This window comes from Cornus florida, unplaced genomic scaffold (genome assembly GCF_030987335.1).
Source record: "Cornus florida cultivar Cherokee Brave unplaced genomic scaffold, ASM3098733v1 CherokeeBrave_3.0.0_Hap2_Chr04, whole genome shotgun sequence".
In the NCBI taxonomy this organism is placed as follows: domain Eukaryota; kingdom Viridiplantae; phylum Streptophyta; class Magnoliopsida; order Cornales; family Cornaceae; genus Cornus; species Cornus florida.
In genome coordinates this window covers 37,837,962-37,856,489 of record NW_026775574.1, presented here as the reverse complement: position 1 = coordinate 37,856,489, position 18,528 = coordinate 37,837,962, and the positions used below count along the sequence as shown (strand labels likewise).

The 18,528-nt window shown below is 36.6% G+C and overlaps 2 protein-coding genes across 2 annotated transcripts; both read left to right on the top strand.

The window, feature by feature from the left end:
• Positions 1-4,425: 4,425 nt before the first annotated feature.
• Positions 4,426-4,974, top strand: LOC132304914 (protein FAR1-RELATED SEQUENCE 5-like). The gene has a single exon (XM_059802613.1). The coding sequence runs from the start codon at positions 4,426-4,428 to the stop codon at positions 4,972-4,974; it is 549 nt and encodes a 182-aa protein (XP_059658596.1).
• Positions 4,975-5,030: 56 nt separating this feature from the next.
• On the top strand, positions 5,031-6,118 carry LOC132304913 (protein FAR-RED IMPAIRED RESPONSE 1-like). The gene is made up of 2 exons (XM_059802612.1): positions 5,031-5,136; positions 5,298-6,118. The coding sequence occupies exons 1-2, from the start codon at positions 5,031-5,033 to the stop codon at positions 6,116-6,118; spliced, it is 927 nt and encodes a 308-aa protein (XP_059658595.1).
• The last annotated feature ends 12,410 nt before the right edge of the window (positions 6,119-18,528 follow it).

Genomic DNA, 18,528 nt, shown 5'->3' with positions numbered 1-18,528 from the left:
GTCTTCGATCCTTAGCATATCAGGTGCCAATGAATGACTTAGAAATAGAAGGGAGACCAAACTCATGGCAATATCTACATCAATAGAAATGATAACAATATGAATGTTTCCAATTTGCACTGAAGAAACCCTAATTTGAGTGTTGGCTCCAGATTATAAGACACGTATCACAAAGTAAAATTCAACACCAAATTTTCGTTGTTGTGATGGCACCAAGTAGCCATCAATTTGCCCCAACATAGTCTCAGCCAACGCTCTTGGTGCCTAGGACACACACACTGCCACATAACGAAGATTAAGTAGGAATGAAAAACAAGTACACATAGCTTTACTGAAGCCTTATGACTCCCCACCTACACTATATTCACAAAATAGTACAAGGAAATGACATATGTCTATAGTAAGATGACAATGCACACTTTGCACCAACTTCCGTGCCTATTGCAGACCTTCACAAGGCTTATATACAGGCCTCCCTCCGAATCACCCACAAAAGCCACTAACTTGGTAGATGACATCCCATCCACTTAGGGAGAAGATATTCAATGTGCCCCGTGCACACAACCGTCCATATTAGCACGTGTTGTGCATGCGCCCACGCGTGTAAGACACAAACGGTTGTATTGTGCTCGGTGCACACAACTGTCCATATCCACGCGTAATTCATTAATCATTTTTTAATGCTTATAACCCCATGCAACTCATCAAATGAATGCATAAATAAACCCTGTATGACAAAGCATATAAGCACTTAAATCATGTTAAGTCACATAATGAAAGCATTAAACACTTAAGCACATAAGCATACAAAATGCCAAGTCAATATAAAGCATAAAGAAAACCCAACTTGTCGTCCATAGTTTTCGAACCCGGACGCTCTGATACCATTTTGTAACAACCCAATTTCCAAAATTCAGTGCATAAATGAGAAACTCAAAAACCCGACCCGATATCGAGTCAGAAATGCAGAAGCGAAATAATGAAAAGATCACTAGAGGTAAACTCCACCTCTAGGACCACAAGAGAACCTCGTATGAGGTCACAAGACTCATCTCAAAGAAAAAAGCGGAAGCTAGAACAAAAGCATTAACTAGTCACAAATGTGGAGGGGAACGCAAAAGAAAACATCATTAGAGATAAAGACTATCTCTAAGACGACAATAAAATCTCAAACAGAGTCAATAAAACTCAAACACAAATGCAACTGCAGAATCTAAAGAATATAATAGGCACAATGGACACAAATGCGGAAATAAAGGGATAAAATGGTCATAAACGTGGACAAATCATCCAACAAGGTCACAAACACACTTAAAGAATAATAACATACACTAATGGACCATAAACTATCCATGAAAGGTCACAAAGTGGGGCCTACGTGGCTTAAAGATCATAAACTGGAAGCAAGAGTTTCGGTTACTGAAATGGCCAACTTGGTCGATGTGAAGTCCCTAGGCCTCGACTGAAAACTAGAAGTCTCGAAAATGCTCTCTATGCTACAGTGAAACGGAGTCTATCGATCGACGTGTGCAAGCCATGCGTGGATCGAAACTCTGCAAAAGTGCTCCAATCGAGCCATAACTTCGAAAGGTCAACAAAGAAGGCGAGGGGAATGACAAAGTCTCCTTCAGCCGCCTCCGAATCCAAACTTGAACTTGGCCCCAAAAACCCGAAATCCCCGGAATCGAAAATTAAGACAAGGGTTATGCTCCCCTTGGTTTCCTTGACGTAAAACCCTCCTACGGCAACTTGTAATCTCAACAAAACGAGATGAAATCAGCTCTTAAAGCCAAGAACACAAAAGAAAAAATAAAAGGAAAAGAAAAGAAAAATTGGAAAGGAATGGGAGGGGGGATCCAGCTGCCAAGCTGCTTCCCTCTCTCTCTTAACATATGCATACATGTGTAAAGCAAACAAAAGCCTAAAAAGTATCTCGTGGGTCCCGTAAAATCCGAAACTGCGAAATGGCCCAAAAATAAGAAAATATCTAAAAAATAATAATGTGATTGACCCGAAATAAAATATGATGTCCAAAACATCCCAAATAAAATATATAGGTCCGATATAATCCCAAAATAATAAATGCAAATTGTTGAAAAAAAATTCCGAATATTTGACCCGATTTGGTCCCACTTAACCCGAAACCGAAAAATGACGAAGAAAGAAAATAGAAAAAAAAAATGAAAAAGATGACAAGTCCTCACAGATGCAGAGTGTAGTTTTAATACTCTCGGAATCTTCTTTTCTCTTCTCTGTTGTTTGAATGTTGAGAGGGAAGAATTTGGCATAGATTCAGTGTTTTCACCTCCAATCCTCTTTAGTATCCACCCCCTGGGCCTCTATTTATAAACTCACTGAAGGGGTGAAATGGTAATTTACTTTCCTTCTAATAATTATCCTATATATATATAAATATCTTTGATGATAATTACATATATTCAATTATCTTTTATTAATGATTATGATAATTATCTTATATATATATTCAATTATCCTTTATTAATGAAAATTATCCTTTGGCCCATTTTTTGAGTGGGTTGGATTCTTGGATAATTTAACTTGATATGAGTTGCATCAAAATGACATGAGTGGTGGCCTAATAAATTAACTCTTTTTTTTACCCATCAAATTATGAATAACTTACTCTAAATTTTTCTGTGTTTACACATTCCTTACCCTAATTCTATCACAAAAATAGGACCAGATCACCTCCAGTCCAACAATGATCCATTTCCTCCATTTTGGGTTAATGAACAGTGTTTACCTTGTTTGGTAAAAAAAAAAAAAAAAAAAAAAAAAATTCCTAATACAAAATTTTCGTGTATATACATATATATGTATACACTGTTCAAGTATACAGCCTTTTTATTCCCTCCCTTATTTCTTCTTCCTCTTCCCTCCCTCATTTCAGTAATCCATTTGAAATAGAAATCAAATCCCGCCACTATAGCCTTTTTCTCTCCCAAAATATGAATGAAGCCATTTTAGAAATTTATTTCTTTCCAAATAGAAGTCGGAAGCAGCGATTGTTGTGTGAATCAATCCAAAATTTGGATGTTACAAATTGTTTCCAAATAGAAGCAGCGCTTTTGTCAGTCCCAATAAAATTACAGATTCTGATTTCCTTCCAAAAAGAACCAGCAAATCGAAGCAGGAGATTGCCGGAGATCAAATCGAAGTAGGAGATCGCCTTATTTCCAACCCTAAGCAGGTACGATTCATAATTTTTTGATTTCATTTTGAAGGAAATCGTCTTATTTCCATAACAACTGAATTGTATAAACAAATATAATTAGTAAGAATATATAGACACATTTTTGGTAAGAAACCCAGAAATAGAAAATTAATGGTGAATTTGAATTGATGGGGTTTGAAAGTTTATTTATTTGTGAGGAGAAAAAATGAGAGGATTTGTAGAGTACATGAATGGACGAAAAAGAGTGTTTCAGAGTGTTAGAATGTTAAGAAAATGTTTGGTCTTTGGGCTTGCATCGTAACGTTTTCCTAAGTTGGATCCCAAGTTTCTCCTAATAAGCATCCCAAAATCTTCCTTATCTATATTCCAATACTTTTGTAAAGTAAGTCACAACATTTTCCTAAGGTACATCCTAATATTTTCGTACTATAAATCCCAAAGCATTAAAGTATATCCCAACATTTTCATAATATGCATCCCAAATTTGTCATAATATATATCCCAACTTTTTGAAAGGTGCATCCCAAACTTTTCCTAAGGTGAGTCCTAACTATTTCGTAAGGTGAATCCCAATTGTTTTGTAACTTAAATCCCAAATTTTTCGTAATATGATTCCCAACATTTTCATAAACTGTATGTCAAATTAGCATCAGTTCGTTGGATATATATGTTCTGTTATGGCAATGAGGATTTTTATCCTCGTTTGTTTGGGATATACTTGATTGATACATGCAAAGAAATGAATGAGATATATGTCAAATTTAATTGGTCATACATGTGAAAAGGTTTTTTTATTTGATTGGCTCGTACATATGAAAAAGTTTTGTATTTGAGCCGTTGAGATAGGAATTTTACTTGGGATGTAGAAGTAAAATTTTTTTTTTGTTAATTCAATATTTATTTTTTGAGCCATTCAGATGGAAGGTGAAGTAAATAATATTGAAGACACAACAAATGGATGAAACGTTCCTGTTATAGAACCGGAAGTGATTAAATGGAAACTAAAGTATAAAATGGAGTTTGATAGTGAGGAAGAGGCATATGATTTTTACAATGCATATGGTGGTCGAATTGGTTTTAGCATCTAGAACGAGTATGGCAATAAAGTTAATGGAAAAATTACATCAAGGGCGTTAGTTTGTAGCAAGGAAGGTGTAAAGGGGACTGACAAACGGGATGTATTTAGAAAGACTCCCTGGGCTGAAACACGAACTAATTGCAGTGCACGAATGGTTGTTAGATATGACAAGACAAAGGTAAAGTACGTAGTTTCGAAATTTGTAGAAAGTCACAACCATCCATTCATAATTGCTGAATGCAGCCACATGATGCCGTCCCAGCAACCAATTTCCTCAGTCCAGGCCATTGATGTTGAGTTGGCTTCGGATTCAGGAGTTCTGGCTTATAATGCATATAAGTTGATGGGAAGGCAATCTGGTGGCAAAGAATCAGTTGGGTACTTGAAAGTGGTTCTTAAAAATTATCTAAGGATGCAAAGACAAAAGGAGCTTCTTTATAGCGAGGCGGCATGGCTTGTGGATTATTTTGAGACGCGTGCTTGTGAAGATCCTTCGTTCTTCTATTCCTTGCAACTGGATAGTGAACAAATGATTACGAACATATTCTGGTCAGATTGTAGAATGATCATTAATTATGGCCAGTTTGGAGATGTTATCAGTTTTGACACAACGTACAAAGTGGTACACGTCAACAGACCATTTGTAATTTTCTTGGGTCTGAATCATCACCGGGAGACCGCTGTTTTGGAGCAACCTTAATGTATGATGAGATAGCGGATTCGTTTGTCTGGTTATTTGAAATGTTCTTGAAAGCGATGGGCGGAAAAGCGCCAAAGACGATTATTACGGATCAAGACGCTGCAATGGCGAAGGCATTAAAGCATGTGAATAATTTTCATGCATCTCCATTCTTAACACTTGGTATGCTGAAACAATCGTATTATTTCAGTCGTATTTTTTAGATTTGCAATATTGCAACACAGGCATTAAGTTCATGCCGGTGACAAAGCATCATTTATGTGTTTGGCACTTAATGAATAATGTGTAAAAGAACCTACTATTTATGTTTAAACGCGTTGAAGGAATAAAGAAGGTCATCTTAAAATTAATGTTCGAAATTGAGGAGGAGGAGGATTTTATCAGGGAACGGGATTTAATGATTGCAGAGTATGGTGTTGCTGGTAATAAGTGGCTTTCCACTTTGTTAGATTTGAGACATAAATGGGCCCTGGCATTTGTCAAACAAGACTGGTCTGCAGGAATGAGTAGCACGCAACTTATTCTACCAGAATTCTTCACACACTTTGACAGATTATTGTCGGACAAGCGGTACAAGGAGTATGAAGCTGAGTATGGCTTGGTGGAGAGCCAACCGGAACTAAAAACAAAGTGCCACATATTACGTCAAGCGGGGAACGTGTACACCATGGCAATATTTCAGCTTTTCCAGGAAGAGTTTTTAGCTGCTCTCGCGAGTCAGGCTGTTATTAGTTGCAATGACTTGGATAACAATGGACACCATGTTTATAAAGTTGCTGGTGAGGACGGGGTGCAACGTCGTGTGAGCAGGACATTTGAAGATGAATTGTCATGCTCATGTTGTAAATTTGAAAGAGTGGGCTATTTGTGCAGGCACCGTTTGAAAATCCTTAAGGACTGCATGTTTGTGAATGAATTGTCTTCCCGATATATAATAAAAAGGTGGACTAGAAATGCTAGAGATGGCAGGTTGGACGAAATTGTTTCCACCGACGTGAATCTGGATCCTCAACTTGAGATTAGGCGATGGCATAGGACGCTTTGCCGTATACTGACTAAAATATCTTCCATTGCATCATACGATGCCGAAGGATATAATGATCTATTAGAAAAGCACTGGACTGGAAAAGAACAGTACGAATAACTTGTGGTCGTAGGTTTGCAGAGAAAATTGCAAGGGGTAAGGGAAAAAAAAGGGTGAAAAACAACAATGGAACAATTCCCATGACCCTGAAAGTTAAAGATACCTCTAAAGGATGATTTAAGAGGCTGAAACCAGCCATAGAGTTAAATAGTGGGAAAGGAGGAAGTCAACGAAAGCAACAGGCCAGGTATATGTTACGGTCGCTCGCACTGCTATTTCATTATTTAACTATTTGAACATGCGAACAAAATAAATTCAATTTCATAACATTATATCCTTCATCATAAAACACTCGTGAGTGGAAGAAACTAACATTTTTTATGTTTTAGATATTAAATGAAACCATTGTTTTGGGAGACACCGGTGGCAGTGATAGTCCGTCAACCCCGTCCTATATAAGCAGTTACTATTTAGGATTGTTGGTTAACATGTTGATTATGTTTAAAAGTGCATTGACCGTGTTTATATGAAATATTTTAGGGTGCATGTAACGACCCGATCATTTGCCTTCCTTTCATTTTTCCTGAAATTTTACGGACGAATTTTTTTTGTTTAATTTTCTTTTCTGAGCTCTGTTTCGTGCCACTTAGTGTCATCTCGAGTGCTCAGAATTGGTTTCTGAGACTCTTTCATGTGGATTGACAACTTCCTTTGAGGACCGAGTCATTTTCGCATTTTTTGTTTTTCGGACACTATGCGCTATTTCGTCTTTTCCCTATTATGTCGTTTTCCCTATTTCGTCTTATCTCCGTTTGTCAGTTTTTGGCACAACGTCACTTTTCAAGCTCAGAGTTGGTTTTTGACTTCACGTATCCTTATCGTGAGTGGGTTCCAAGAAATACGTATCTTTACTTTTGCAAGAAAGTACTCTAGTTGCTCCCGGTGCCTATAGGGGCATGGATGCATAAATCTTTGGAATTAATTTCATTTCTTGGGGTGTTTTTCATAAATATCTTTTGAAGATATTTTATTTCAGGGGCATCTAAGAAAATATCTTTTGGAAGATATTTTCATTCTGGGGCAGTTTCGCAGTTAACCCTTTTTGTAGGGGCTATTGTGCAATTAACAAAAGTTATTGCAAAATGTCTCGTCTGGAGCCTGGATCCTCGTACGGGATTCATTTTCACTTTTTGTTAACTTGTAAATTCATAGAATTCCGTTTTGGTCGTTTTTCTCCAGTTTCAGAGTTTCTGGACCTGGTTGCCCCCGAACTTGTTCGGGACATAACTTTCTGCTCGGGACTCGGTTTTCGACGCCGTTTCTTCCATTATTCATATTTTCTTATTTTAAATCTTTTTTGTTCATGGAGTTTTGCCGTTTGAGCGCGTTTACTCAAAATCCACTTTTCTGGACCCGGCAGGGCCCTTTCGGGGCACTTTTTGAGATTTCTATAAATAGGTTGCCCTAATTTTTAAAATCAGATTTTCAGACCTTCTTCCTCCTCTTGGCTGGCAGCCATGGGAGCCCAAGGGTCTGCCTTCTGATTTCCTTGGTAGAAATCCTTCGGCCTTAGCATTTGTTGTTCCCCTCGTCGTGCTCTACCATTATTCCTTATTAGAATTCTTTTTGACAATTTCTTGAGTTTGGCTTTGAAGTCAAGTTTGGATTTTCATGGGGCTTTCTTCGGATTCATGTAGATCGTGTTGTCCCCGGCGTAACCCTTCGATTTCGGTGGATTCGGAGCACTTTTTTTTTCAGTGGGGATTTGAGGTCTTCATCTCAAATTGAGGTAGGAGGTGTTATAGGTTTAATTCTTGTTATATAACATGTTATTGATGCTTATACAACTTGATTGCATGCTTAAATATGAAATCTAGAGATTTTATTATTTAATTTTCTTGTATTGGATTTGATTTTCCTGGTTGCTTATGACATGTTTTAAACATGTAGCATGGTAATATAATGCTCTATAATATGGTCATTGACATATATTAAATTGAGGGAATTTGAACAAGTATTAAATATTTTATTTAATATTTATCTTGAATAAAATATTAAATCATACGGCCTTAACTAGCTTAAAATCAATATGTGTTAGCATATTAAATTAGGCCTTAGCATGCTCTATAACATAGTTGAATTTGAAAGTAATTGGAGGTGTTTTGAAAATTAGTAATTATTAATTAATTTAATTAATTAATTTGCCCTGAGTGCACTATTCACTCTATTTGAATTCCGACTTGATATTCTTGATTTACATGCCATATAGCTTCACATATATTTGATTTAGAATATTCGGTTAGGTTTTGAAACCTTTCATTTAATTAAATTCCTTGTTTAAGATTTAATCCTCATGGTGATATACAACTTGGAATTGAATTGTGGCATGCTAGAAAATTAAGTTTTGGTATGGTTGTTTACATATATTAAATTGGGATTAATTGTATGAGAATTGTAACTTTTATTTTATATTTAACTTTAGTGAAGGTTTAATTCACATAGTCGTAGATTGAATGAAATAAACTTGTAATGTGATATTACATTAGTCCTTGGCATGTTCTCTAAGATATGTTAAATTGAGAGCATTTGGTTAAGTTTGAAAATCTAGAGATTTTAAGTAAAAGAATTAAATAAAATTTATTTTGTGGTCCCATTAGCTTAATTAAGGTTTTAACTTGATATTTGTATTGATCTCTTGCATGTATTAATTTGGGACTATTTGAAGTTATTTTAGAACCTTGGGATATAAATTAGCATGATTTAATAAAAGTTCTACCTTGTTGTTGTATTTAAACTCACGAGCTTATGTTTTCAATATTGAATATATTGTTGTCTTGGGTAATGATTTGCACATTTCATATTTAACATCATTCATGCATAGCGTGTAACGAATCGCACACTGAAGATTAGACATTCATCATATCATATTAGTTGTGGATTTAGAGCATGTATTGTATAGGTTTCCAAAATTGGTTGTGCTTGGTCGATAGTTGATTATCTTGCATATTCTTATTGATATATGCGTTGTTGCACAACTTGTTGATTTTGGAAACTTGGGGATGTCGTTGTTTAACTATGGCTAGGACGTGGTTCTAGTACGGGGGATAGTCCCTCTATATAGTCTAGTGCGCACATAGGGAGGTTACCCATGGTCTAGTAACCCTAAAGTAACTATGTTGTCGATTTGATCCGGCGTGACGTCCGAGTATCCACTTTGTTTGATTTCGCATTTCATTTTCAAGTTGATAACTAGATGATGTTGTAACTTATTGTTTCTTATTTGTCGTTCCATTTTAAGTTACATGATGTTAACTTTGCGGAATTGTGCTTTATGCGTTGTATTGGAAGTTCCAATGTTGGTTAAATTGCATCGATATTGAAAATCATGTTTTGACGTTCTAATAAAGCTTAGGATTGATCATATTGATTCATTTATAACATAGACGTTAGGTGGCATGACCCACTTCCGTTGTTTTCGTGCTTTAGATTCCAAGCTGATAGCTTTAAGAAATTGTATTTTGTTGCCTTGTATAATATGCTTTTATGTGGTTAGACTGCATTGAAGTTGTAATTTGCGTTTTGATTGTTCAGCATGGCTTAGGATGATTCCTTAGACTTATTTAGAACATAGACATTAGGTGACATGATCACTTTAGTTATTTCTGTATTCGAGATTGCAAGTTAATACCTTTAAGAACCTATATCTTGTTGCTTTGTATAACATGCTTCCGTATTGTTTAAATGGCATAGATGATGTGATTTATGCTAGAAACACTCTAAGGTAGCTTAGGATGCTCCCTGAGTCTCATTTCGATATAGACGTTAGGTGGCATGAACCCCTTTAACATGTTTCACCTTAAGGTGATAAATTTGTAAAATGCTAGGTCGATGCATGCCCATCTCCTACGAGTAGCTTTATGTTACTCACTCCTACGATACTGGGGCATATTTCAGGTTGAGGTCTTCATTATGCTTGGATGGTTTGTGGACTTGGAGACTTCCATTTTTGTGAAAGTTGGCTCGGAATGCCAATTGTAGTCTTATATGTTAAAATATGTATATTTGATTCCATGTATGTAATGTATACTTAAGTACACTTCTTTCAATGTATTTGATATGTATGAGACGAGGCCGGAGGCCAATGACATGTATGTTGTATTCTATACAACTTCTTAACTTCATGAAATATTCTGAAAACCTTGAAAAATCGCAAGTCATTGCTTCACCATGGTTGCATTGGGTGTGGGAATTCCATTTTCATTCTTTCATAGGGTCTTATTAATCTTGTATGAAGTGTGGCCAAGGGCCAAACGGTCATTTGACTCTATTTTACATTTTTGGATTCCATGTTTTCCATTCCAAGTCCATTTTTGCCTTTTTGCCCGTTGGGGGGGTCGAATTTTGCATCGGCTATATTTTTAAGCCATGGACCATTGTAGCGCGTCTAAATAGGTAAGTTACGTTTGCGTGCCTAGTCGTTTCAGGGCAAAACCTCATCGTTTGTGTTTTGAGCCTCCTACGATTTCATTTTGCGTTTTTGTTGCATATTCTGATCTAGGGTCATTCTAGACCTTTTAATTCAGTTTTATTTCCTTCTTTCACTATGGTTGAATAGAAAACGTGATTTTAGAGGGGGTTTCTTTTTTGTGTTTTTCCAGAAAATGTCGTCTTGGTACCTGAAATCGATCGCAAAGTTCAGCTTTCTGTTTTTTTTAGCAGCTTTTTGAACCTCCATGACCAGATTTCTTGGAGGGGCATTTTGGGCATTCTACATTGTGTTTTTTTTGAATTCTCTCGCGAGTCACGTAGAAAACTCAAATTTGAGTTCTTTGTGTTTTTCCAGAAAAATTCATCTACTAGCCCGTTTTTACTCTCTATTCTGGCTGTTTCTGGAAAAAAATGCTTGTAGCAGCTTTTTGGGTCCATCTTGACCTAGGCTGTTCAAGGGGCATTTTAGGGACTTTACATCATATTTTTTTTGGTTTCTTCTGCATAGTCGGGTAGAAATCGTGATTTTAAGGGGGGTTTCTTCTTCGTATTTTTCCAGAAAAACTCGTTTAAGGGTCCGTTTTTAGCCTCGGTTCTGGAAAAAAATTTAATTGGTGCTTGCTGTTAAAACACTATTCCTGCCCAGATTTCTTACCCGAAAAATAAGTCTAATTTTTTGAAACTTTGAGGCTTCATATCTTCTTTTTCCCGACTCCAAATCAAGTGATTTTTGAGTCTAAGTTTATTAGTTTTTGCTTGTTTATCCAACGGTATTCACGGTTGCATAAAATTATATCTAAAAAGACCATTTTACCCCTTGTAAAGTACTCTTGCCGCACTGATTTTAAACCCAAAAGTTGGTTTTTATGAAACTTTGACGTTTCATATCTTCTTCGTCCGGACTCTGAATCAAGTGATTCTTGAGTCTAGATTCATTAATTTTTCCCGGTCTATCTAACAGTATGCTTAGTTGCATCCAATTTTGTTTGGAAAGACCTTTTTACCCCTTGCAAAGTACCCTTGTTGCATTGATTTCAAACCCAAAAATGTGATTTTTATGAAACTTTGGAGTTTCATATCTTCTTCATCCGGACTCCGAATCAAGTGATTCTTGGGTCTAATTTGATTAAATTTTTGTTGTCTTTCTAGTGTTGCGCTCAATAGCACTCGATTTTATATTTTTAAAAATGACCATTTTGCCCTTGGGGGCCTGTTCGGTCTTTTTCTGATCATTCGTTCCCGCATTAGTTCTTATTGAGTTCCACGACCTCATGGAAGGTCACTTTGACTTCTTAGAGTCTTGTTTTCTATTTTCGCTTCCGCATTCGGATCCGTTATCGGATCAACCTTCGGTTCATCATATGACACGCTGGCTTAAAAACCAGGGTCGTCATAGTGCAAAAATTCCCGTCAAATTTCTGAATGAAGAATCTTACGTAACACCACCAGCTGTATTCCATAACAGACAACTTAATATTGGTGAACCATGTAATTCATCAACTAACCATGTAAGTGTGTTAATTAAGATGCATTATTTTCTTTGTTATTCGAAAATGGACCAAATTTTTTTTACATATAAATAATATATTACAACTGATCTACATCAAACTTTGCCTAGACCAGGAAACATCAGAAAAAGTCACACTAAAACCTAATGCAAAACACTGATGTAGATCAGTTGGAATATTATCCATTTTCCGTTGACTAGCAGCAATAACATCCCCAAAACTCTTGATCGAAAACTGTATGTGATAAAAAAATTGACATCATTTTACCATCACACCAAGGATGAAGAAAAATATTGATGTCAGTTCCTTTTCCAATACATCCCTTCAGTTGATCTTCATGAAGTCCCCCAAATAGCAACTATACTCTTCCATATAGAAGAATCTGAAACCTTTGGAATGACCTGCCAAAATGATGTATTCCTTAGGTAATATGAACAATGTTTATACCCAACCACCGAAATCTTATCTTTGGACAGTAAATAATCCGAAGCTAATACACAGTTTTTAGGTAAATCAATATTCAAAACTCTTCTCACCTAATGAGCGCCAAAAATTGCGCATTTAAACCCCTTAAGCTTGAGTATTCTAGGACCTTTATCTATCTTACTTTCCCGTTTTAGACTAATATCATGTTATTGCCCTTTTCAAGTGCTTATCCCCAAAATAAGTCAATTCAGCCAAATTATAGCACGAAAGGAGCAATCTCAAGCTGAATGAAAGAATGGAGCAAAGTAGAAGCAAAGTGGTGGAAATCAGCAATCTTCGATCGATTAGGAATACTTTCGATCGATCTCACATTGATCGATCTCACCATACCAAGATGGATCAGACCCCTTCCTTGTCCTTATCCTCAAAGAATTTCCATCTTCGATTGATCCAACTTTTTTTAGATCGATCGAACTTCCTTGATCTTATCCCCACCTACCATTTTTGTATTTTTCCTAAAATATCCCAAAAATATCTCAGATTTGTCTTATTCCAAAAAGGCACCGCTAAGGATTGATCGATCTGGCCTAACTTCGATGGATCTGACCAAAGTTCGATCAATCTCATCTGAACTCGATCGATCGAACCTCCTCAAGTCTAAATTAAAATAGAATCCAACTCATTAAAAGATGGCTCATGGTGCAATCATTGAAAGGACCCTAGTGCACGAGTCCAGACCATTGGGTGTAACACTTGAGCTACCTCTAAAAGGATTTTAAGCCATTTTTACATCATATCTCCATATCTATATATCTTCATATCATCATATCTTGAGAGGAGATTCATTCACATACATACTTAGAGGCTAAGAAAAGAGAGGAGGAGAGGCTAGAGACTAGAGACACATCATTTTGGGAGTTCTTCCATTCTTCTAGGGTTTCCATCAAGAAGAAGAACATTTCTACCATGGAGATGGCCCTTGAGGGTTGGACGACTACATCAATGAGTGGCTAAACATCTTCTTGGGGCTAGAGTTAGCCCTCAGCATGCCTTCTAGACCTTAATGATTTGTATTTTGAGGGGATTTGTGTTGTAATGTTGTCTTGACACTTGATTTATATATGAATCTTGTTCTTACAATGATTTGTGTTCATTAATACTTCCAATTGATCATTTTATTCTATCCATATGTCTATGAATGCTAGAGTTGATGCTCATATGTCTATGTGTATTGATGCTATGAATTTAGAGATTGTCAAGGCATAGTGCTTAAATAGAATACTCTTATGGTTTGTTTGATGGTTCATACTCATTTCTTAATGGATTGTGCCTCTACCTTAGTTTAATTAGTTTAATTTTCATGTCCTTAGCTTAGATGTAATGTAGTTGCTTTACTTTCTTAGATGTGAGGACAATCCATGCTTATTGTTTGATGTTCCATACTTATGAATGCAAGTAGTATAATTTTCTAACTTGTTAGTGTGTTGATTGTGAGCTTAAAGGAAGGATTAATGACTTAGTTTGATATATTGTGCTATTTACTAGGTTGTCTAGACAATGTATACTTAATTAGTCAATCTGTGCTTGTTGATTCAATTAATCACACTTCTTTGAATTGCAACACATGTTTCCCCTCATTTGTTACACATTGAATATCTAGAATGTTGATGTTTAGTGGTGACCTCTAGATCCCAAGACCTCTCTCTCTTACTCTCTACCCTTTTATTTACTTTAATTGCTTTATATTGAATTCATTTACATTATAGTTTAATTAACCAAACAAACAATCTTTTGATCATTTGACCTACTAATCCGACCTTGTTTCCATATTAACATAGCCCTCAATTCCTTGGGACGATCCTTACTCACCCTAGTTATATTAGTAGTTAGAGGTAGTAGTGGCCCTTTATAAATTTAAACTTGGCCACACTTTCATTGCAACTTTGGTTGATCGATACGACTAGGGTCACACCAAGTTTTGGCGCTGTTGCCGGGGATTTGAATTGGCAACACCGTGTTTTGGAAATAATTAGGAATTAGTACTCTTTTGATCGTGTCTTTATTTACTTTATTTTTAGTTATTTATTGTGTTTGTTGTTATTTGGCTAGGTGAATTAAGCAAGGAAATTGAGCAAAGGAGAATTGAAAGCAAGGGCTAAGCTAAGCACAAAAAGGGCTAAAATCTAAAAATTGCAAAGCTAAGTGGAAAATTTAAAAATGAATTAAAGTTACTTAAGGACTCTTTGTGAGATCTTTCTAACTCAATCTCTAGTTAAATCGTCGGTCCGCGTAGTGGCAAGTTCTTAAATTCCTAGATAAATCGTGAGCCCGCGTGGAGGCAATTTACTTTTCTTTGCATATTGTTCAAGCATGGGAGTATGAGATCATTGTATGTGGTGATTTGTTGATTGATTTGTTGTGGGGGCGAAGTGATTGTTATTTGCTTGTTATTTGTTTTGCTAGTGCATGCATGGTCGTAGGTCATTAAATCATACTCTTGTCCCTCCTAATTTGCATCTTGAATCAGTTGTTCATAATCCTAGGGGAAGAGGTAGCTCTCATCACTCCATTTCATCAATGGAGGAGCAACATGACGACTATGTGGAGGACCTTAGTCACATAAACCAACAAGGCATCCTCCACCCTAATGTGCATCATGACAACATCCAAGTACCATTAGGCATGCCTAGACCATTCCTTCCACCATAACAACAAGGCCAAATTCCATTGGGAATGCCTTGGCCAATTTTTGCTCCATAACCTCCCATGGTTCAAGTTAATCATGGTGTTCGTTTAGCACCACCGATTGAGAATCCTCCTATTACCTTGTGTGATCATTATGTTCCAAATGAATACAATGCACCGACATGCATTCAATTGCCCCCATTTAGAGCACATCACTATGAGATTAAACCGCAAACCATTCAAATGCTTCCTGACTATCATGGACTTCCAAGTGAAGAACCGTACAAGCATTTGGATGAGTTTCTTGAAGTGTGTTCCACCGTGAAATACACGGACATGCCAGAAGAAGTGTTAAGACGCAAACTTTTTTCGTTTACCCTTAAGGACAAAGCAAAATATTGGTTCAATAATCTTAGGCCTTTTTCGATAACTTCTTGGGCAGATATGCAACAGGAGTTCTTAAAAAAGTACTACCCAGTATAAAAAACTAATGCTATGAGAACTTCCATTCGTGAATTTTCTCAAGGGGAAAGGAAATGTTTCATGAGGCATGGGAAAGGTTTAATGACTTGCTTAGGAAGTGTCCATACCATGGTATACCTAAGTGGCAACTAGTTCAATATTTCTTTGAAAGTTTACCAGTTAATCATAAAGGTATGGTTAATGCATCTATGGGTGGTTCTTATCTTGACAAGTATGAAAATGATGTTTGGCAATTGTATGAAAGCATGAGTGAGAATTCAACGCATAGACCTTTATCTTCTAAAAATGGTAAAAATCTAGGTGGAAGGAAGAATGTTGGCTTCTATCAAGTTGACAATTCTAATGACATAGCCGCCGAAATGAAATCCTTATCTCAAAGGTTTGATCAATTTTTGATCAACTAAACTTCGGTGAATCAAATGTCTTCCTCCCCTAACCATTCTCATCGTAACTCTAATGAATCATGCATGACTTGTTCTAGTCTCTTACATACTACTTCCAATTGTCCCCATGGACATGTGCAAAGTGAGCATCATGAGCAAGTTAATGTTGCATTTGTTAACTAAGGGAATAATCCCTATGGCTCACACTACAATCCAGGATGGAGGAACCATCCAAACTTCTCTTGGAAAAGCCAAGGGGAAGGCTCAAACCATCCCCAAGGTGGTTTTCACGGAAAGTATATTCCACCGCCAATGCAAAGCCAAGGTTCCCAAGGTTTTAGATCATCATTTCAATTGCATGGCAATCAATTTTCAAATTCTTATTTTCCTTATCAATCATCGTATTCTCAAGGAAATTCTAGGAGTCCCGCTTTTGAGGAGAAAGTGTTGACCGCTCTAGGCACTCTAGAGGCGAACACTCAATTGCTTCATTATTTTCTCAATCCATTGCTAACCTAGAGACCCAAGTCGGGCAAATAACTAGTACTTTGAATGTTAGAGAGAAAGGGAAGATGCCTTTGAATGCACCATCAAAGCAATAATGTATTGTGGAGACTCATTCCTCATCGGAAGGTCACACAATTGAATATGTCAATACGGTGACAACCTTGAGAAGTGGGAAGGTTATTGATAATCAAGTAGGTATTTCCAATGAAGAGAGTGAACCGGTGCAACCAAAAGTTGTCACCCGTCCCGTTTCACATTTTATTCCTCCTTCATTTGCATGTGCATGATCATCTTATTGGGAAAGTTGTGAAAAATGATTTGAAAAATGAATTAAATAGTGATTTGAAAAATGATTTGAAGAATTCTTGTGTTGAAAATACTTCAAAGAAAGATTTGAGCCAAGAGCTCCATTTCTGGATACCTTGAAAGGGTCCATTTCTATCAAAAAATAAAAGACAAAGACCAATGAAATTATTGATGTTTTTAGCAAGTGAAGATCGATCTTCCGCTTTTGGATGTAATTAAGCAAATTCTGGCTTATGCCAAGTTCTTAAAAGATCTTTGCACCCAAAAAAGGAAGAACAAGAGCCAAGCACCAAAGAAAGTGGTCTTGACCGAGCAAGTAAGTTCTATCTTGCAATATAACACTCTTCCAAAGTTAAAGGACCCCGGTTCACTTACTACTTCTTGCATCATTGGTGACTATGTCATTAATCGGGCTCTTTTAAACTTAAGAGCAAGTGTAAACCTTCTTCCATACTCGGTATATGTGAAATTGGGCTTAGGAGACTTGAAACCGACGTCGGTGGTTTTACAACTTGCCGACTGATTCCTCAAAAAGCCCCGGGGTATCATTGAGGATGTTTTGATTAAGATTGATAAGTTCTTCTTTCCCGTCGATTTCGTTGTCATTGAAATGGAACCGGTCCCAAATCCCAAGAGCCAAATTCCGATTATCCTTGGCCGTCCATTCTTGGCAACCGCAAATGCCAACATAAATTGTAGGATGGGGATAATGAAAATATCATTTGGGCATATGAAAGTGAAGTTGAACATTTTTAATCCAACCTCGAACTCAATGGATAAACATGAAGAGGTTTGTGTTGTTGAGAAGTGTGTTGAGAATGAACTTGATAAAGTTGAGTCTTTACTTGATATTGAACATTCCCATGGTTTGCTTACCAATTTGAATTCAAGAAATGTTGTTTTAAAACCAAGTGTTCTAAGGGCATGGAAGCCCAAGAGTTGCTTTGATGAAAGACCGTCAATTCTTTTTTATCCAAATCCAACAACTTCTTTAGAGAACCATTTGTTGGGTTGGAGCCAAAATATTGTTCACCCTGTCAAGGAGGGGATGCATAACAAGATATTTGATCCGGGCTAAAAGAGCCCAACATCTTGCTAGAGACGTTAAAGACTAGTGCTTCGTAGGGTTTACAACCCTATTCCTCCCTCATTTCTATTTTAACTTTCATTTTTTTGCGTCGTCTAGATATATTCTGGGTTCATACACATTGATAAGGATTTTGGTTGGGAATGCATGCATTTTCACTTTCAAGTTAGGCATTTTGCACCTGTTCGATCGATCTCAAAAGAGGTTCGATCGATAGAACATCTATCCCTGCATCCAATCATCTCTCTGTTCCATCGTGCGAAGATTTCCTGCATAAATCAGCTCTTTGTGTATCATGCGAAGTTATTTTTCGATCGATCTGAAATTCCAAGATCGATCCAACTTCTTCTTGGATCGATCTTCAGTTCCAACACTTAAAAAAATTTTTGAACCCATGAAAATCAAGACTCTGTGCATCATTCGAACTTTTTTGTAGGTTTTCACCTTTTCGATCGATCTGAGTTCATTCTAGATCGATCTTGGTTTGATCGATCTGTGTCCCTTGTTCATTGTTGACTTTGACTACATTTTGATTTTTAAATTTCAAAAAAAAAAAAAAAAAAAAATCAAAATATATTTTCAAAAATAAAAAAAATA